A 22,239-nucleotide genomic window follows, 5' to 3' on the forward strand; every position below is an offset into this window, starting at 1 on the left:
GGGACAACACTGTCTGCCGTGTAACTGTTGGGCCTTTCCAAGAACATTCCAAACTAATTTTCTTGCTCTTTCCACTCATCGCCGTGGAGCAATGTAGCATTCAATTTTAAACAATTTTTCCCCTTTATAGGCCCAATCGTTAGCACGTATCAAACATTTTCAACTGTACCTCAGTACATGCGACAATAAACTAAACTGAATTTATGAAGCTGGAATACATAATTTTAAAACTGTAGTGGCTATAACCTCTAACTCACAACTCCAGTGACCAGAGTTCAATCTTGATCTCTAAAGCTGTTTGTGTTGAGTTTGCACATTCTCCCAGTAACCATTGGATTTCTTCCAACATTCCACAAGACGTGCAAGTTGAAATGTGTAGGTGAATGGAAAATCTCGGGAGAAGTTGGTGGCAATGTGAGTTTAAAAACAGTGGGATTAGTGTAGGAACTGTGCAAATGGGTTCTTCATGGATGGCATGCAAGTCCAAGGACTTGTTTAAATGCTGTATGACTTGGAAAATAGCGGAAACCATCATACTCTATTTCTGCTCATAAGAGTGAAGTAAATTTTGTGTTAAAAAAGACTATACTGTTGGACCATACATGGAACTCTTTACATTCACACTGTGCTAGCCCCCATGTCCATGAATTGAACTTTGGGTTGATTTCCATGAATAAATCAAAGAGAAAAGCAAAAGGAGAATGGGGAGAAGGCAGGAGAATGGGGCCGAGAAGGAAAGAGAGATCAACCATGATTGAATAGACTTGATGGGATTAATGGCCTAATTCTGCTCCTGTGATTTAAGAACTTATGAGAACTGATTATTCCATGTTAATTTTGGAAATGATTTAGGCCAAAGATAGGGTTCAGATTGTACAACTTTTGCTAATGCACCTTAATGCAAATGTTAAACTTGTATTTATAATGTTCTCAAAATTATTTTACTTGGCTACAAAAGTCTAACACAAAGAGTACAACCATTAATAACAGATTTGTGACCCAGGGAATCGAAGAGGGTAAGATCCATTTGGAATATTGAAAGGGGAAGACAGGATTTGTTTAATAGTGGTATCTTGCTGAAGGCAGTGGAAACTGTGGAGTATGACTCATTGACTGGGTTGAAGTGGATGATGAGGAAATTTCAATGGGGTTTTACAACACCCAAAAAAAAGATACAAACTAAATTTGAGCCACATTCAAATCTTAAAGCCTTTCAGGAAATCAGACTAACCCCAAATTACTCTCCCCGCCAACCCCCCATCCCCACCTTCAGAAAGGCAACTTGCTTGGAACTGCTTAATTGATCTATTGGCTTGATACTATGCCCTATGTATATAGGTTTAAATTATTTTTACAAAATCCTGTTTTCTAAGAAAGCAAACTAAATCTTTAATCCACAGGATCTGTTTTGTGTCAGTGGTGAAGGTAACATTCTTGCCACGTTACCAAATATAACAACCACCACAAAACTTTCAGTGTTTACATGTACTTAGAGGGCTGGCACACAGAATATTATCTTATATTGGATCTGCAAAATGAATCACTCATGGAGGGTTTAACATTTGGGTACAAGGATGGTCGGGCCAGTGAGAACCGCACTTAATTTCAGATCTACATTCCTGCATTCTTATAAATTCACCATCACTATATTGACTGATTCCAGTTTCTCCACAAGTGCTACCTGGCTCATTAAGCATTATAAACATTTTCTGAAACGACAAAAGCCCTCCAGATACTGGCAAAATGAAGGGAAAAAGAAAATGCTTAGCAATATCCGATAACGAAACAGAGTTAACAGTTTAGGTCAATGATCTCTCATTAGCAATTCCAACATACTGCTTTCAATCCAGATTTTTCCTTTTCAGTTACATTAGGATTTTATAAACACTTTTTTTCCTTTCTCCAAAATAATTGTGACCCAGATTGTCAAAATTGATAAGAATAAAAGCATTGGAACAGTGTTTTCAAGTCCTCAGGATACCCCAAAACTCTTAACAACTAATTAATTATTTCATCTATTCTGAAAACTCTGGGTACTGGTATTTTGCAAAGAAATGTGGCAGTCACTTTGGGCAGGATTCCACAGAGCAAATTAGATGAAAACTGTTATCTGCTACCAGCACTATTTAGGAAGGAATTCTCATTCGGACACTGGGAGAACTTGCTTTACAGGGGATCCTTGCATTACAGCCCTTTGGGTAATGGAAATTCACTCTTGCAGAATCCATTTCAGATTCATGTTGTGGAAGCATTTTGTATGTAAACTGCTGACTTATTATTCGAAAAAGGGAAGTTTTTAGATGCTTAATTAGTGAAAAGGCAAAGCTGTTTTGGGAAAAGATCCGCCGTTTAAATTAAACGTACAGCCACTTTCATCTACAAGGTCAAACAGGTGGCAGCTGAAGTTATTTGCGGCATTTTTAAACATGTCAGACAGAGATGGTGGGACTGTAACACTTTTACATTGGCCTCTGTGATGAAAGTGATGCCTATTCACTTATCTTGCCTTTAGATTTAGAAATTCTGCCGAGACATTATGACAAAATCTTGTTCCAAACATTATTTCAACAGGACAGCCTGTCCGGACTCACTTTTTGCTGATCGTGCTTAAAGGGAATTCTCCATCTTATCTGAACTGGCAGTGAAGAGCATAGGGAAATCATTTTGTCTCCCAATGGGATGCAGGGTAAGATTTTCTCAACGTTGAGAGTATGGTTTCTAGGTTTGGAACTTATTTGCTGATGATGGTAGCAAGCTGGTTCCTTTGATGTATGAGCCAGAAGGTCATGACATGTTCATCTATCCCACAGCAGGAGTTGCTGAGATTCTGAACTAACTATTTCTCAGCAGCAAAGCCATTTATCCCTTCGAGGTCCCAAAATCTTTCTCACATGAAACCTTCAAGTGGGTAGTGGGGGGGGAAGGAAAACACTTCCTGGCCAGTGCTACCTGCTGTGACTTTGGCCAAATATGGCAAGGTCATGTTATGCTCAAGCACAACACTAGATGGAGACAATGGAACACTTTAAACAGAATTGGTGACCATTACCTAGCTGTATTTCAAATCAATGTTTTGTTTTGAAGTTTGCTCAAAAAGATTCCTTTTCCTCACGTTACATTTTTGGGGTACTTCTAGTAAATGACTTGCACCCTTTTGGATCATGTTCTTCCAAGGGTAGAAGGGGATGCAAGATAGAGCTGCATACCTAAATGGAAAGTGTTACACTTCCAAATCCGAAAAGCTCAGGGTGGAGGGTAGGTGAGTGTAGGTTTTCGGATGACTCTGCAATTGTGGGCTGCATCAGTGAGGGGAGGCAAGCCGAATACAGAGGTGTAGTCAACGACTTTGTGGAGTGGTGTGGACCACCTGCAGCTCAACTGACAAGACTAAGGAGTTAGTGGTTGACTTTAGGAGGAGAGGAACACCACTGTCCCCTGCCTTCATCAATGGCGTGGATGTGCAGTTCACCAAGGAGTACAAATACCCTGGAGTGTTCCTGGACAATAAACTGGACAGGTCCAGGAACGCTGAGGCCCTGAGCAAGAAGGGATAAAGCCGGCTCTACTTTTTGAGAAGGCTCCGATCCTTCAACGTCTGCTGCAAGATTCTGCAGATGTTCTACCAATCAGTGGTAGCCAGTGTCATCTTCTTTGCTGTTGTTTGCTAGGGCAGCAGGGTGAAGGGGGCGGAGTTGGATTCATGGGAGGTGGTCTTGAAGGCGAGGATGTGACTCCAACTGCAGAGCATCTTGGACAATATAGCTCACCCCCTCCATGACACACTAGTTAACCTGATGAATACCTTCAGCAACAGATTGGTTCCACGAAGATGCAATACAGAACACCCCAGGAGATCATTCTTCCCTGTGGCTATCAAACTGTACAACCGCCCCCCCCCCCTCCCTTGCACATCCCCAGTCCTTTCCACTGGTCACTTTAATTTCACGCATCTTGTGTTTTATGACTGTTGGCAGATTAATTTCCATCCTGGGATAAATAAAGTTATATTGTATAGTATCATAACGTAGGTGAGAGCAGGGTCATTCTACAAGAAATGTGACCCATTGGATGAAGTGGCAGAACAGTTTCATATTAGTGTCATAAAAATACTTCTACTGTGAAAGCAACTCAACAAAACTTAGATTGCATTCCACCATGGATATGTTCATTGGTCATAAATAAAGCAGCAACACGCCAGCAGTGGAACTGTTCAAGAGTGAACATTCCAATTAACTGGAAAGAACTACTCATTTAAAGGTAAGCAACCAAATCAAATTAGCATTTAATTTTTAGATGAAGCAAAGAATTTTCCAGCCAAGGCAGATTCTAAGATTCCTTTAGCAAGCAGTAACTGAATGCACAATACTTGTATGATGACCTATTCAGAGCCATAGAGTGATACAGTATGGAAACAGGCCATTCGCCCCAACTTGCCCACACTGGCCAACATGTCCCAGCTACGCTAGTCCCACCTGCCTGCGCTTGGTCCATATCGCTCCAAACTTGTCCTATTCATGTACCTGTCTAACTGTTTCTTAAACATTGGGATAGTCCCAGCCTCAACTACCTCCTCTGGCAGCTTGTTCCATACAACCACCACCCTTTGTATGAAAAAGTTACTCTTCGGATTCTTATTAAATCTTTTCCCCATCACCTTGATCCCATGTCCCCTGGTCCTCGATTCCCCTACTCTGGGCAAGAGATTCCGTGCATCTACACGATCTATTCTACTCATGATTTTATATACCTCAATAAGATTACCCCTCATCCTCCTGCACCCCAGGGAATAGAGACCCAGCATACTCAACCTCTCCCTATAGCTCAGATCCTCTCGTCCTGGCAACATCCTCATAAATCTTCTCTGAACCCTTTCAAGCTTGACAGTATCTTTCCTATAACATGGTGCCCAGAATTCGACACAATACTCTAAATACGGTCTCACCAACATCTTATACAACTGCAACATGACCTCTCAACTTCTATACTCAATGACTGATGAAGGCCAATGTGCCAAAAGTCTTTTTAACCACCTTATTTACCTGTGACTCGACCTTCAAGGAACCAAGCACCTAGATCCCTCTGCTCTATAACACTCTCCAGAGGCCTACCATTCACTGTGTAGGTCCTGCCCTTGTTAGACGTCCCAAAATGCGACACCTCACATTTCTGTGTGTTAAATGCCATCAACCATTCCTCAGCCCACCTGGCCAATCGATCAAGATCCTGCTGCAATCTTTCACAACCATCTTCACTATCTGCAAAACCACCTACTTTGGTATCTTGGTGTCGTTTCTTTCTCACTCAAAAACCCACCCTTTTTCTCAACTACAAGCAACTCTTTGTCTCCACCTTTAAATATCTTCAAAACTACTTTTTTTTTAAATGAAAAATAGTAATCTTCCAAATGTTTCTTCCTTGTTCAGATTCTAATTGTACTTGTCACATCTTGTAATATTTTCGCATGTTAACGATACTATACAAATGCTGGGTGTTGAATTCAATTAAGTTAGCAGATTTCATGTTTATACTTGTGCTTGGTTACAATTGTTTTCTGAACTTTCATCTCCTTGCTGTTAGTCACAAACCATTATAAACCCTAAATACAGAGAGTCAAGTCATGCAGCACGGAAACAGGCCCTTCGGCCCAAATTGCCCAAGCCAACCAATATGCCCCCCCACCTGCCCGTGTTTGGTCCACATTCCTCTAAACCTTCAACCTCTGAACCAGTCCAAATTTATTTTAAATGCTGTCATAATACCTGCCTCAACTATATTTTCTGGCAATTCGTTCCATATGCTCACCACACGCTGTGTTTGTAATAAATCTGACCTTCGGGTTCACGTTAAATCTTACCCTCTACTTTAAATCTATATTCTCCGATTCTTGATTCCTCTACTTTGGGTAGAAGACTGTGCATTCATGCCATCAATTCCCCTCATGATCTGATACTCCTCTATAAGATCACACCCCAGCCTCCTGCACCAAGGAATAAAGTCCTAACCTGTCCAACCACTCCCTTTGCTCAGGTCCTCGAGTTCCTGGCAACATCCTCATAACATAGTTATTAAGTAATGAAGTACAGGTAATAACACAATTATTACTGATTTTTTTTAATGTACCAGGACTGCACTGTATAGAATGCTTTATTGAAAACAATCCACATTATATCAATTTTTATAGAAAGAAAAAAGCCTTTTAATAAAAATAGATAGTGTGAATCATGACAATTGATAGTGTGAAACATTTCTTGCAGAGCAGACCTTCCCAAATACACTCATTCCAAAACACCCACAGGCAATCAAGTACTTTTGAACTGTGTTGAAAGTAGTAATACGAATGAGAATGTGCATGACCAGCTTCCACAAACAGCACTGCAATTGTGACTGAATGATCCATTTTATGGATGCTATTCGAGGGATACATGAAGGCTTGACAATTCCAGTATTCAAAAGACACCATGGTTTTTTTTGCAGTCGCCTGAGATGAGGCTCCAGTTCAACACCTCATCTCAAACACAGCAATAATCAGAAATGCACCATGGACTGTGCATTGAAACTTCTACAACAGTAGGATACCTGTTAGAGGGGACCGAAGGGTTACAGGGGATCCACAAGACTTCAACATTGCGATAATTTAATTTGAAAACTCAAGTTAAAACATAAAGTACCAGAAAACTATTTAGCCTACTAACTGGCTTGACTGCAGGGCTGCTAACAACCCATCAAACATCACCAGGCATCGTCTTGGGGACAAGATTAATATTTGAACAAATATTGTTGCTTTAATTTAATGGTGCTTTAATTTAATAAAGGTTGTCAAACTCAACTGAAGAGTGAACATGGATGAATAATCATCCGATACATGATCAAGAACCGCCCAGGCTTAAACAAATGTTTTGAAGAATTTACATGGGTTTTAAGTATGTAAATTGCAATTTCTAAACAAGAAACTTAGCAGCACAAGATTCCACCCGGCTGTGTGAAAGAGCCGGAAAGGTAAGTTACTATACCTTTAGTGTCTTCACTGCCACAGTGAGATTGTATTTCTTCCAGACTCCCTCATACACTTCCCCATATTGTCCACCACCTAATTTGTGTTTCATTGTAATGTCTGTTCGTTCAATCTCCCATTTGTCATAATTTGGCGAGACTCCATAAATCGTAGGCTTGTTGCGTTTTGGAGCTGGATAGTGTAGGGTGGTGATCAGTCCATCGGCCACCGTTGAGTGGTGGTGAACGAGCTCTGCCAACGTGTTGAAACGACTCTCAGAAGATACATACAACTGAAATATAAAAGGGCAGATAGCAACATTATTCACAATAGCATCAACATTTTTATTAATCACAGAAAAAGTCAAAGAAACTTTGCTTCATATTCCGACATTCCTTTGTACTCTGGATATACATTGTGCAACTCTACCGTGACCTTTTCCAAAACAGCTTGCTTTTGTTACATTTTCTGAGATACTCTTTTATGAAGGTGGCTTTACAAATGTAAAGTGTTACATAGTTGGGGGCTATGGGTGAGTGGCAAAATATTGCATTGAGGGACAAGGCCTCCCTTGTGACAGGGACCCAACGGGTCCCACTTGGTCCAGTAACAACTATAAATTCGGAGAATGTTCGATGGCTGAGACAAGTGATTGCAGATGACGGGACTGAGCAAAAAAATGATGTGCTGGAGGAACTTAGCAGGCCATCACTTTTCAATGTGATCCCACCACCAGTCATATTTTCTCAGCCCCACCCTTGTCTGCAGAGATCTCTCCCTCCAGATTCTTTGACTTACACACCCTCACCACCCAACCACCACCTCTCCCGCCCTCAGGCACTTTCCCCAAACACATTTGTGAACGCAAGTTTATACATCAACCATTCTAGTTAAAAGCTTCTCGAATATATATTGCAAATTATCTCATATTCATGTGTTCTAGCTCGATCATGAATCCTAGCCTTTGAAGTATTAGACATCAAAGAGCAGAAGGAAAATTAGTTCAGAAAGCCCATTTTGTTTTCAGTCTATGGTTCCAGTGGTTTGGGCCTCATGTAACCAGAGGTTACAATTTTACCACCCTGATAGATTATGTTATACCTGTGGCAGGCTTTATGGAATCTGGAAAATATACAGTGCCCTCCATAATGTTTGGGACAAAGACCCGTCATTTATTTATTTGCCTCTGTACTCCACAATTTGAGATTTGTAATAGGAAAAAAAAATAATCAGGGCACCATAATGTTTGGGACACTGCCATGACATGTAAATGAAAGTAGTCATGTTTAGTATTTTGTTGCATATCCTTTGCATGCAATGACGGCTTGAAGTCTGCGATTCATCGACATCGCCAGTTGCCGGGAGTCTTCTCTGGTGATACTCTGCCAGGCCTGTATTGCAGCCATCCTTAGCTTATGCTTGTTATGGGGGCTTGTCCCCTTCAGTTTTCTCTTCAGCATATTAAAGGCATGCTCAATTCAGATCGGGTGATTGACTTGGCCACTCAAGAATTGATCATTTTTTAGCTTTGAAAAACTCCTTTGTTGCTTTAGCAGTATGTTTGGGATCATTGTCTTGCTGTAGAATAAATCACCGGCCATTGAGTTTTGAAGCATTTGTTTGAACTTGAGCAGATAGGATGTGTCTATACACTTCAGAATTCATTATGCTACCATCAGCAGTTGTATCATCAATGAAGATCAATGAAGATCAATGAGCCAGTACCTTCAGCAGCCATACATGCCCAGGCCATGACACCCCCACCATCGGGTTTCACAGACGAGGCGGTATGCTTTGGATCTTGGGCAGTTCCTTCTCTCCTCCATACTTTGCTCTTGCCATCACTCTGATATAAGTTGATCTTTGTCTCATCTGTCCACAAGACCTTCTTCCAGAACTGTGGTTGCTCTTTTAAGTACTTCTTGGCAAACTGCAACTTGGACATCCTATTTTTGCAGCTAACCAGTGGTTTGCATCTTGCAGTGTAGCCTCTGTATTTCTGTTCATGAAGTCTCCTGCGGACAGTGGTCATTGACAAATCCACACCTGGCTCCACACCAGAAAGAGTGTTTCTTATCTGTCGGATCGGTGTTTGAGGATTTTTCTTTATTATAGAGAGAATTCGTCTGTCATCAGCTGTGGAGGTATTCCTTGGCCTGCCAGTCCCTTTGCGATTAGTAAGCTCACCAGTGCTCTCTTTCTTCTTAATGATGTTCCAAACAATTGATTTTGGCAAGCCTCAGGTTTGGCGATGTCTCTAACAGTTTTTTCCTTGTTTCTCAATCTCATAATGGCTTCTTTGACTTTTATTAGCGCAACGTTGGTCCTCATGTTGGTAAACAGCAATAAAGGTTTCCAAAGGTGATGGAAAGACTAGGTGCTGAGAGCTTTCTTCTACCTGCATTAAGGAGACATTTAAACACACCTGAGCAATTACAAACACTTGTGAAGTAATGTGTTCCAAACATTATGGTGCCCTGAAATGGGGGGACCATGTATAAACACAGCTGTAATTTCAACATGGTGAAGCTAAAATGTTTAAAAATACCCTTTAATAAAATCTGACAATGAGCGCTATAACCACGTGATTTTTTTTTCTATTACAAATCTCAAATTGTGGAGTAGAGGCAAATAAATAAATGATGGGTCTTTGCCCCAAACATTATGACTGTACCATGGCACCAATCAAGACAATGCCACACACAAACTTTCCTGCAGTTTTCATTGCACTGTTATATCAGAACACAGAACAGCACAAGAATAGGCCCTTTGGCCCACACGTTTATGCCGAACATGATGCCAAGACCAACTCATAACTGCCTGCACATAATCTATGCCTGCCTATCCAAAAGTCTCTTAAATACCACTATTTAGCAGCATCAACCACCACCCCCGGCAGCTGTTCACATTCTGCAAGTGCTCTGGCCAGTTTCATAGCTAGACTTGTGAATGTGAGGCCTATTGTGAAAGGAAGCAACTTAATGATAGGCATATGCCACCCACAAACCATCAACTAATATCCTAGAGATTTCAAAGAAGGGCTAGCATTTGTATAGCACCCATAAAGTAGCTGCATTTAACAGCTGCATAGAGCTGCAAAGGAAAACTACAATGAGATTAATAACCAGGAATGATGACATGAGGAGGAAGAACTGGCCAGTGTACTTCAAATATGCCATTACAATCTACTGAATTTTACTGAAGCTCTGTCAAAATACTGGAAATGCCTCAAAGATCCAGGTTCTGACTGGTGAATTACAAATTGTAAAACTTTGCTTTCACCCTTGCTAAAGGAAAATGGTTTCAGAAATCCGTATAATGATTGTAACACAACCAACTACACTGACATTCTAATGCTTTTGCTCTGAGCTACAACAATTTAAATGCACGAGTCAATGTAATTACTTTACAACAAAAAAATGTTGAGTTTACGACAAACACTGCACAGTGGTGTAGGAATAATAATTTGGGAAGATATGAACCAAGCTAAAGGACAGATTGGCAAAACTGACGCAGGATAACAGCTAGAAAATGGTAAGTGGAGACCCTGGCTCCGTCTGCACACCTCCCCAAGTTCCTGACCTCCGCCTGGTTCCTGGCAGTCAGGAACAAGGGCCGGTACCAAGGTATGGGAGCATGGCCAGCTGTGCAAAAGGAGCGATGGATGGGGATCATGTGCCAGGTGCCCAGAGAGCATTGAGGGTTGGAGACTAAAGTATAGCAAGAAGAGGGAACATCGAACAGTACAGAGAACAGGACTGCACAGGTTCTTTGCCTCACAATGAGTGGAGTGATGGATGAGAAGCGAAAAAGGCTTGATGAATTTAAAAAAAAATCACGTAACATTAAGGGACCGCGCCATCAGCGATGTCTGCCTTCTCACTTTTTTTTGTTATTTTTAGTGTGTTTTTAAAAGTATGTGTTAATGTTCTCTGGCTTGTTTTATGTGGGGGGTGGGGGGGGAGAGGGGGTCGGGTCGGGGGAAACTTTTTTTTCCAATCTCTTACCTTCCGGAGATGCAATTGTTTTCCGGATCGTATCTCCAGTCGCTCTGCAGCCTAACATCATGGAGCTGGAGGTCTTGCTCGGGACTGACTTTTAGCCTCACCGCGGGGCCGTGGACCTACCATCGAAGCGTGCGATCCCTTGCCTGGGATCGACGCTCTAACCGCGGCCGGCGGATTTCAACATCGAGGAGCTCGCAGTCTCGGGTAGAGACTGATGTCGGGAAGCTCCAAGCCGCAGGAGGTTCGACCAGCCCCGACTCGGGAGTTCGATCGCCCGGCGCGGGTGCTGAGATCCCCCCCGATACAGGAGCTCGATCGCCCCGATGCGGAGGGCTCGACCACCGGATGCGGGAGCCGAGATCACCCCAACAACGGAAGGTTCGAGTGCCCCGACCGCGGGAGAACAAAGAAGGGAAGGAGATTTAACTTTTTTTGCCTTCCATCGGTGAGGAATGTGGAGGAGTCACTGTGGTGGATGTTCATGATAAAAATTTGGGTGTCTTGTTGCTCTTTATTGGTAGGACTGTATGGCAATCTGAATTTTGCTGCACCTTAACTGGTACAAGTGACAATAAACTGAATTTGAAAAAAACTTGAAAGAAGCAAAAGGGACAAGATGGCCGTATTAAACAAATAGTAAAATAATTGCAAATGAGAAACACAAAACAGAACTAATAAAACAGTATTACATTCGTAGTGGAGTTTGAATACATCCACATGCAGTTAGTTTTGAGAGAAGTGAAAGTACTCTGACGTTACGGTTGTTCAGGTGACAGTAATTCACGCCTCAGGAATTCACAAATCATCACCCAAAAATTTGAGGCATAATAAAAATAATTTTCCCGAAATGTGTGGGGAAATAAAATGAACAAAATGTTTTTTGTTTTTTTTGAACAAGCGTTTCGACAACCAGAGAAGATGTTTCCACTAGTGGGAGAGTCCAAGACCAGAGGCCATTGCCTCAGAATAAAAGGATATGCCTTTAGACAGGAGACGAGGAGGAATTTCTTTAGTCAGAGGGTGGTGAATCTGTGGAATTCATTGCCACAGGAGACTGTGGGGGCCAAGTCAATGGATATTTTTAAGGTGGAGATTGATAGGTTTTTAATTAGTAAGGGTGTCACGGGTTATGGGGAGAAGGCAGGAGAATGGGGTTGAGAGGGAAAGACAGATCGGCCATGATTGAATTGCAGAGTAGACTTGATTCTGTTCCTATAATTTATGAACCGCAGATGACGTGACTTCACATTATGGAAAACCGTGAGCTTTCACCCCACCTCCACTCTTCCTCCTCCGTATTGCAAGGGTCACTGGATACAATCCAGAAAATGTATATTTCACGTGGATAAATTCAATTTAAAGGAACAGCTAAATGAGTATACAATAGAGGAAAGGAATTAATTGATAGGTTAGATAAAAACGAGAAGTGAGTAGGCGGCGGCCAATGTGGACATAAACATTAGTTCACTTGTTTCAGAGCTGCAAGTTCCATGTGTTTGCCTAAATAGGAAGTGAATGTGTTAACTCTAACTTTTTTTCCTCCCGAGTATACAACCAATAATCACAAGCAGCAAGATTTAGCATTGTCAAAGTTTTATTTAATAAGGTTACTACGTTGTGCAATGGAATCAACGATGAAAGAACATAGAACAGCACAGCACAGGAACAGATCTTTCCGCCCACAACGTTTGTTCCGAACATCATGCCAAGACCAACTCCTGTCTGCCTGCATGTAATCCATATCCCTTCATTCTCTGCTGATCCATACACCTATCTAAAAGTCTCAAATGCCACTGTCATATCTCCCTCAAGCACTACCCCAGGTAGCGCGTTTCAGGCATTCACCATCCTCTGTGTAAAAAAAACGTGCCCCACACATCTCTTTTAAAACTCACCTTAAAGCTATGCTTCTGGTATTTGCTTTTTCCATCCTGGGAAGGAGTTTCTGCCTGTCTACTCTATGCCCCTCATAGATCGGTGCTTCATGATCCTGACATTCCTGTGTGTGACTTCAATAAGTCAAAACCCAGAAGGGATTGAAATGGTAAAACTTATACAGAGAAAAAAAAACTTCACTGCTAAGAATGGTATGTTGTTCAGAGAAGAATCTGCAGACACAGCATCTTGGAATGACTGTATTCCAGTGCAAACCAGTTTCCAAACTCCAGTTAATCACCCTGTAAGGAATTTTATCAGACATTCCACACCCTGAACAGTTGGGATGAAGCATTTACAGAACCAGTAGTCAGCTAATCTCAGGGGGTCCCAAAGAGAGAAAACAGCTGAAGGGAGTGCTTTCCTCTTTTCATTTTGTCTGGTTTGCTGCCACTTGCATCATAATTAAATAATTGCGCAGTTGGAACCAAATCTTCTGACATTCCATAACATTCTGTTTGAATACAGGCACCTACATTTCCCACCCCAGAAATTGGCACCATACCCTAAAGAGACTCCCGCAAGCTCAGATTTTTATTCCAAAATGCCAAAGGAATTACCAATTTGACCAAAATTCTCAGTGATTTGAAAGATAGTTCACTTAACTAGGAGACAAAAAAAATGGACCTACTTGACTTTCAGACAGAGGAAAAAAAGTCTAACCACAAGCTCACAGTTCCGTTTTCAAAATCAATATCATCAACAATACCATATGATCATTTTTAGCAGCAGTGCAGAAAACTGTGCTAATGTAAAACTGCTGCAATCCCACTGTGTTTACAACAAAATCTATGCAGAACGAAGTCTGGAAGTACACAGAGAGAAAAATGGACACTAAAATACAAGGCAACCGATTTGAAGAGAAGCCAAATGAATGGTCAAATGAGTTGGTTTGCATGGTAAAATCCAGAGCTTTTCAATCTGTGGTGTCTTTTGTACAACCTTAACTGCCTGTTAATGGAACTATTACCAAATTCAAAAGTGGTGAAGATTTGGTAATCAGCAAGTCATTTGGTTTAAACGAGGGCACCTTTGCATGATTTTAACTTGTCAATTCATTCATACTACTCAATAACCTAAGCCAGCAGTTTTTAAATGCAACATTCAACAAACAACAAGTCTGTAACAAAGAAATAAGTTAATTTGTGATTACTGTATGCTCCTTGGTTCTGCAATGAATTTTATTTCTGGGCACATTGTAATTTTTCAGATTGTGATTTCTTGGTCCTTGCCATGCAAGTGATCCATGGTCGTGTCTCACCATTTCATTGAATCAAGCTAGTATACATTAGTTACAAATTAGTTATAATTGTGAATGCAAGCTAAGATACCAAAGTGCAAACAAAACCTGTTTGTTTTTTTAAAGCTGGAGTGTTGACAATATCAAAGAGTGTAGGATTCATGATTTAACTTGTCATGGTGAACTGATTTTGACTATTGATTTTATTATAGAGAAAGGCATATAGCAATTAGACCTAGATATAAGGGTTTCCCTACATCTGCAACATAATAAAGTCAGGTGATTGGAAGAATTAATTCTACTGAAGTCAGAATTGTATTACAAGCAGAATTATTTATTGAGGATTTTCACAGGATCGTGTAATTTTAACTAGTTCACACAATTCAAATGTTCTTTAATTCCTCCAAGCCTTATAAACTAATCCACTCTAGAATATGTGAACACAAAATATGCCCACAGATATCGGTAATATTAAATATTAAACACAAAACATAGCACAATGCAGTGCAGAAACATGCCCTTTGACTCACGATGTCTGTGCTGAGCATGATGCCAAATTAAACTAATGACTTCTGCCTGCTCATGATCCACATCTTTCCATTCCATGTGCTTATTTAAACACTTCTCAAACACCTCTATCATATCTGTTTCCATCACCATCCTGTCAGTGTGTTCCAGACACCTATCACTCTTAAAAACAACTTGCCTCACATATTTCCTCTAAATATTCACCGTCTCCCCTTAAAGGAATGCCTTCTAGCATTTCACATTTCTGTCCTGAGAAAAATATACTGACTGTTTACCCTATCTATGCCTCTCATAATTTTTACATACTTCTATCATGTCTCCCATCAGAAACCAATCCAAGTTTGCTCAATATCTCCTTCTAGCTAATATTCTCTAATCCAGGCAGCACACTTGTAAAACTTTTTCTGCACTCCCTCCAAAGCCTCCATGTTAAACAATTTTCCATAATCAATGTTACATTGCTGACACATGGCTCTTTTTGGAAACAAACTTTGTGGAATCTTGTTGTGCGATTTCTCTTGTTACAGAAGTGATCAGTAAGCTCAGTGGTAAGCTCAAATCATGGTCTGTAAATTTCTTTGGGCCACCCTGAAATCATGAAAGGCCGATCAGAAAGCCGTTAGCTTTCTTGCTAACCCTAATTCTATCCCCAAAGTCTAGACCCATTGAGTGGAAAAAAAAATTCTCAATGCCTCTCTAGTTCTTCCACCAACCACATCACATCTTTTACCCTTAGTGAACAACTCTTCACTTAACAAAACATATTTTTCTATTCTATCTCGGCCCCAACTTATTATACATTTCAATTACATTTCCACGTATTTCTTTAATAACAGGGACAACTCGTATATTCAAGCTTTCTCCAAATGTTAAATTCCCTATATTTTTATAAGCCGCCTCATATCTCTTCAATGCAGAGAAGTCCATAGTGTAATGATGTGATCAGAACTGGATGCAGTGCTTTCGCAATGGCCCAATTAGTCTTCAATGTTGTTCCAACAAACTCTCTATCTTCTGTACTATGCTTTGGCTAATAAAGGAAAGTATCCCAAGAGCTTTCTCAGCCAGTTTCTGTTTCTTATCCCTGAATTTGGAGGTATTCATTTTCACACTTCTGTACCTCTTGCTTGATGAGAGAGGTGAGGGAATGTCCAAAGTGAGGCTCATTGAGCTCAATTATCATTCAACAACCGTAGATAAGATCAGCACCAATTTTGAAAATATTTATGAAATACATTGGATCTTCACACAGATCTTTTCTGCACTTCCAACTTCATTATTGTTTATTTCTTCAAAACAATACTCAAAAGGCAACTTTTTAGATTTTAATCCCTCTATCTGGCAGCCAGCAAGAATGACTCATCTACAAGGTCTGCTTGGGTTAGGAGGCCTGGGTCTCATGAGATTGCCTTTGGACTCGAGCCAGGCACCATTAGCTCCTCCATGTTTCAAAGAAATATAATGTCAAGCTCCTGTCAGACTTAATGTGGCCAAGGAGAGAACTTTACACAAAGGAGTTCTACCACCCCGCTCCCAAACGCAAGTGATGATCCTATTTGGACCAGAGCAAGCAAGTATATAGGAAATAATAAGTTTGGATTGAATAACTGCTCCCCTCACAATATTCAAAGAACCAAACAAATAACTGGTTTCCACGCTGTATCTCTAACCTAAATTAATCTGAATCAGATTTGTTGAAATTTACTGCATTCTCAGCTCATTATATGCCTTTACCTTTTAACCTCTATACATCCTGCTAAATCACTGCCAATGGAAATATATGTCATAGGTTCTTCTGGAAACTTTTTTATTCTAGAACTTTGGATATATATGACAAAACATATTCGAGCATAAATCAAATTTCCTTGCAACTCTGCAATAAGATGACAACATTATTACTTCCTGCACCTGACCACAAAACAAAGCCCGTCTGCTAGAGATGCTGTCCCATTGCATAAATCAGATTCTCTTCCTTTCCAGGCATTTTGCCCATTGAATACATTCTACAGTTAAACTAATCTCCTACATCGCCTATGATTAAAATAACTGAAGCTTGAGATCAACAGGAAAGTAACCGCTGAGCATTGTTACATTGTCTCACAGTCATGACCTTGAAACATAAAAACAACAGATTGATCCACATCATTTGGAAAAGTGAACTCAAGAAGCCCAAGTTATGTCAGTTTGACATGGGTAGTGCTATCTCACGCAGAAGGTCAAGGTTTCAGGAAAGCAGCTACTATGTAATTATGAGCATCGTGTTCTTATGAGATAGTCAAGTTGTACATACTAAAGCCTCAAGGGACATAAATTTAAGTTTTATGCCTCAGTTGCTGACACAAACACATCTCGAGTGCTGTGAATTCAGACTTTTCTATCAGTGAGGCATCAGTATCAAAACAGATAAATGTAATTCTAAACTGGATTTCACATACTGGATGTTTTGGACACTGATGGTTTAGGCTGATCCTGGAATAGAATGGAGGGAACGAGTATTGGTTGTTTCATTATGTTGAGATACATGTTTGGCTTTGTCCCAGTACAAAAGGGTATGCTAAAATCCCCATTAAACAAGTTGTATGGAAGAGGAGATTTTTTTCAGTGCTGAGGAAAACATTCTTCTCTCAAACCTAGGGTAAATGGTTGCTCATTCAAATGGAGTAACAGATATATAACATTTATGAATTTGCCCATGAACACAACTGTTCCTGAAGCTGAATACGACTCAGAGCAAGCAAGTTGGTCTGAGCGTTTTCTGAGCGACTACGACAATAAAAATAGAAGTCTCTCTTCTATTTATTGGAGTCTGCAGGAGGCTGTGTTCAAGTTGATATTTTAGAACATTTATTAATACCTTCAAATGCCTCGATTTCAAAATCAAGTTAGTCAAATAAAATGCTCTTATTGACATCAAACCATTATATATTCAAGGCAATATCAGATACGTTGTTCTGCATGACAATCAAACTAAATTCAAGAAGGCCCAATGGTTGCAAGAAATAAAACAGAGACAATTGCCTGGAGGATACAAATGCTTTTCTCTCATGTAATCTTCAAGGAGGTCGAGTAATAGGATTTGTAAAGAAAAAGTATGCACTGGCAGCATATCCCGCATAGCATTGCCTTTTGATTAAAATGGTAAAAACAATATGATGTTGTACAACCATAAACACAAATTTTCTTTGGGTAGATACCTGCATTACAACTACATTTCAGGCAGGAATGCAGTTCAGGATGTTAAACTCACCCTTTCAATTTCAATGTTCACTGAAAAATTAGACTATTGTTTCTTTAAGTAACATGTTCTAGATCATTGGAGAGAACTTCAACAGATGTTCTTCCAGACTGGTTAGTTCCACAATTTGATCCATAAAGACAAATGACACTAAACTTTTTTTTTAAACTTTGCACTTTTGAGGAAGTGTGCTAGTTATTTTTCATCACATTATTTGAATTAGTAACATTAAAGGCAAGAACATATACTACCTCTCATCTGCTCTACTTTTTCTAAAGTGCTGGTTGGGGACTTTCAGACAGTAAATGATAAAATGACGGAATTCAGCAAAGTGTAATAAGTGTAAATAAATTTGTAGAACTGGCATGTAATTGAAAATGTGAAATGGTGCTTTTTCCTGGAAGAATGGGGAAATGACAAACTGCATGGATTGGAAGCCAAAATGGGGTTGAAAAGGGAGCTGCAGATAGGCAAATCACGGCTGACAGACATTAATAAAGTGACCAAAAAAAAATAGCAATACATTTCATGCCTGAAGTGATAAAACTGAATATCAGAATGTATGCATGTATTGTTATATCAGTAAAGAGCACTATTAATACTTCTGATCTCAACAATTATGAAAAAGGTTGAGGTACAAAGTGACTTCCCAAGAATTACACTGAAACAGAGGATACAATTATCAGGAAACAGAAAAGAATGGGCATCACTTTTAGAAATAAAACTCAAAAGTTACCTAATTGAGATTTTCTCAATTATGAATCATTTTTATAGCAGATCTGCGGGGAAGATATTCCCTCTCGGAGGGGAGAGCAATAGTTGAGATTAGAAATGCAAGATAATCACTAATGAACCCAGCAGAAAAATCTGGGGAAATTACCCAAGCGTTTGGTAGAAGTTCCACCCGAAACCAGAGGCAGTTGAAGGAAACTGCATAGAATTTAATGAAAGCTGCATAAACATAAGACCACACAAACTGAAAGCTTTGGTACAAATATTGGTGTATGGAAGACTCACATGATGTATAAACTTGGCTGACAACCTGTTTACCATGATAACAAAGGTAACCTCCTAGTAAACCGCTTCCCCCCCCACCCCCCAACCACTTTTCTCCCCCAACTCCCTCCACTGTGCCCAACCTAGACTCCAACCCATGTTCCCCTCCCCTCCTGTACTTTGCTCCCTCTAGCTTCGCAATTCTCAACTCTTCAACCTTGTCTCACACCTTCTGCCTTTATCTCTGGTCTTTGTTTCAACAATCTGCCTATAAATAAAACCCCTTGCTTGCGTCTACCTATCACGATTTGCCCTGCCTCTCCCTTCTTCCAGCTTTCTTTCTTGCCCCCCACCATCAATCTGAAGAAGGGGGTCAACTGGAAGTGTCACATATCCATGTTCTCCAGAGATGCTGCCTGACCTGACGAATTACACCGGTACTTTGCGTCCTTTTGTGTATTAACCAGCAATTCCTTGTTTCTTCTCAATAACATGTTTTAGGTGTTGGATGATAAATAATTATACACATTTAATGAATATGTTACATGATAATTAACTTTTTATAGAATTCCTCATTGTTAATATAGAAACAAATGTTACATTATCACTGCTTTCAATGCTTTCCTAAATGAATATGTACCTTTCCATCAGATGCAGTGTTTATCCTGTAGTGGTATACCCTTCCTTCATAACGAAGTGATATGGATCTTTGTCCGGGGCTGCTTTCACTCTCCCGCACCAGAAAACTTCCGTTAATGCCACTGCTGAGGAGATACTCTGCAGCATTGCGCGAGACAGGCCCATGGTACCAGGAGTGTTTCTCTAAACTGTTCACCGGTGTTATGTAGTTGCTTGGAACCCAACCTTGACCATTTTTAGTCTGAGCCTCACACCATTCTCCATTGTGGTTGTAGCCCAGAACACGAAGCTTTTCACCTATAAAAAGAGAATCCAAATTTCTATTCAAGATTCTAGGTAACAAATAGAGCATAGTGCGAACATTTTTAATATAGAAAACACACATGATTCTGCATGATTAGATTTTGAAGTATGTTCTACTTTTCCTATAACTACACTGTGAATACGTGTTAATTTCTTCAATCTAGTTTTAGAAATAGTTTAACATTACACACAGGTATTTGCAGTCCCCCCTGCCATCTCCCAAAATTCCCCAATCTACCTCAAACAGTTGAGTCACAAGCTCCTGACCAATTTCACTCGGTTGCTAACCAACCACGTATATAGGGAACAGACTCACTTCTCAGGCACTGGCATGTCATTTCCCGGATCTGGGCAAAGAAGACAAATATAAACACCATCTGCGATTAGTCCAGACCGTGGTTGGGCGTGGAATTCAAAGTAGATATAAAATGGCCTCCAAAAACGTTCATGTTTAAGGGTTTAAGTATATACGATCATCCTTGCCTTTGATGATGCGTACACAAAGTTACTTTGTATCAAATTAAAAGTATCCATTGCCGCGGGACTTGCTAGCACCCGCCGGGGGCTCCAACATCAAGACCCGGAGCGTGGCCTTGCATCGCCCGGCGCGGCTTTAATGGCCGCGGGACTTATTTACCATCCGGGGGCTTTGACTCTGACATCGGGAGAGATAAGACTTTGCCTTCCATCACAGTGAGGAGGAGATACGCTGTGATGGATGTTTGTGTAAATTGTGTTGTGTCTTGGTTCTTCTTCTTGTTTGTATGACTGCATAAAATAAATTTTGTTTGAACTTCTGGGCTCAAATGACAACAAATAAAATCAAATCTAATCTATCTAATCTAACTGCATTTTGATATTCAGAATCAAGGATACTGTTTTCTAATCCAAGTTGCATTCTGTAAATCACTTGCAGGGGAATATATTTTTTAGGATATATTATTCTGGATGTGTCAAACCAAATTATAGAATTCATACAATTAATATATGGGAAGCTTCTGAAAGGAACAGCAAGTTTCAGAGGAAAGCTGAATAGTAACAGTACTGGTATATAATGCTACATGCAGAATTTAATACGCAGAAAAAGGGTTTTATTTTTTGAATACTAAATCAAAATTTCGTTTGAACTTCATGTGAGGTTCAAATGACAAATAAACGGTATTGTATTGTATTGTATTGTATCAATTTAAAATCCCCAAATAGGTGCATCAGTAACATATTGCTGGAGTCATGCATAAAATATATAGCAAACAAGATCCAAGGACATGAAACAAGTCCAGGGATAATTTCAGATGGCTAATCAGGACTAGTTCTAAAAATTAAGACCAATTTATCTTTACTCCCAACTTGCACTGCTATTTCAGTTTGTGCTATAGGCATGGTATCGTTTAGCAAGCATTATTTACTCAGGTTAAACTCTGGTTCTCAGGTATATTGAAATATTGCATCGTGTTTGATGCCTGAATGGATTAGCCATTTGCTGCTCACCTTTTGTTATGCTGAGTGTGTTATCACCACTGGCAACGAAATCATACAGTGCAACAAAAAGATTGGGATCATTTTCACTGGGGCAGGCAAGCAAGTTCTCTTTGGAATTCCACCGAGCAGCTTCATTCAGACCCTGGGACTCAAACTCTGGACGGTGTAGGGCTTCTGTAAAGAAAACAAAGTTTAAATTATAACATGTTGAATGCAGAATGCAATCAATTGCATAGTTAAATCTGCAACTTCTGTCAGATGTTGTGCATTCAATTTGATTACCAGCCCACGTAACATTACACATGCCTCGTATCACAAAATACACCCAACAGCTGGTAAAATAACTGCCGCTTTCAAGTGTTCACTGGTAATTGGTAATTAAATTATAAGTTTAAGATATTTAAAATGATTTAAAAAGTTTTTTAAAAATCCAAGGATTGAAAGGATTTGCATGGCATCTGATCACTGCCTTCTTGAGATTCCTCAAATAACATTCCACGTTTGATGCAGGATAAACTAATGGTCTGAAAACCTATGCCCAAAACGTGATCTCACGGCATGTGCTGCCCTGGCATCTAAACTCATGAAGCCCAGGAAATTACTTTTGGTGTAAAGTTCAATTTTGTTTTGTCCCATTTGGATTTGCCGCAGCATTTACAAATAACGTCAGATTTGTATTTTAATAACCTCATAATATCCTGCCTTCGCTGGATCTCAATATGTCTCAAAGTATTCATCATTACATCCAAGTGTTTAGGAAGGAACTGCAGATGCTGGAAAATCAAAGGTAGACAAAAGTGCTGGAGAAACTCAGCGGGTGTGGCAGCATCTATGGAGCAAAGGAAATAGGCAACGTTTCGGGCCGAAACCCTTCGTCAGACTGAAG

The 22,239-nt window shown here is 40.1% G+C and overlaps 1 protein-coding gene across 2 annotated transcripts in view; it reads right to left on the reverse strand.

Annotated features, from left to right (window-relative positions):
* The window catches only part of abl1 (ABL proto-oncogene 1, non-receptor tyrosine kinase), a 115,765-nt gene that overhangs the window by 21,400 nt on the left and 72,126 nt on the right, over positions 1–22,239 (reverse strand). For both annotated transcript variants that reach the window (XM_033048861.1, XM_033048862.1), the window contains exons 2-4: positions 21,363–21,527; positions 19,573–19,868; positions 7,011–7,283 (exon numbers count right to left, since the gene is read on the reverse strand). In XM_033048861.1, the coding sequence (XP_032904752.1) occupies positions 7,011–7,283; positions 19,573–19,868; positions 21,363–21,527 (734 nt within the window). The remainder of the gene's footprint in view (positions 1–7,010; positions 7,284–19,572; positions 19,869–21,362; positions 21,528–22,239) is intronic.

Source organism: Amblyraja radiata, chromosome 32, assembly GCF_010909765.2.
Source record: "Amblyraja radiata isolate CabotCenter1 chromosome 32, sAmbRad1.1.pri, whole genome shotgun sequence".
In the NCBI taxonomy this organism is placed as follows: Eukaryota; Metazoa; Chordata; class Chondrichthyes; order Rajiformes; family Rajidae; genus Amblyraja; species Amblyraja radiata.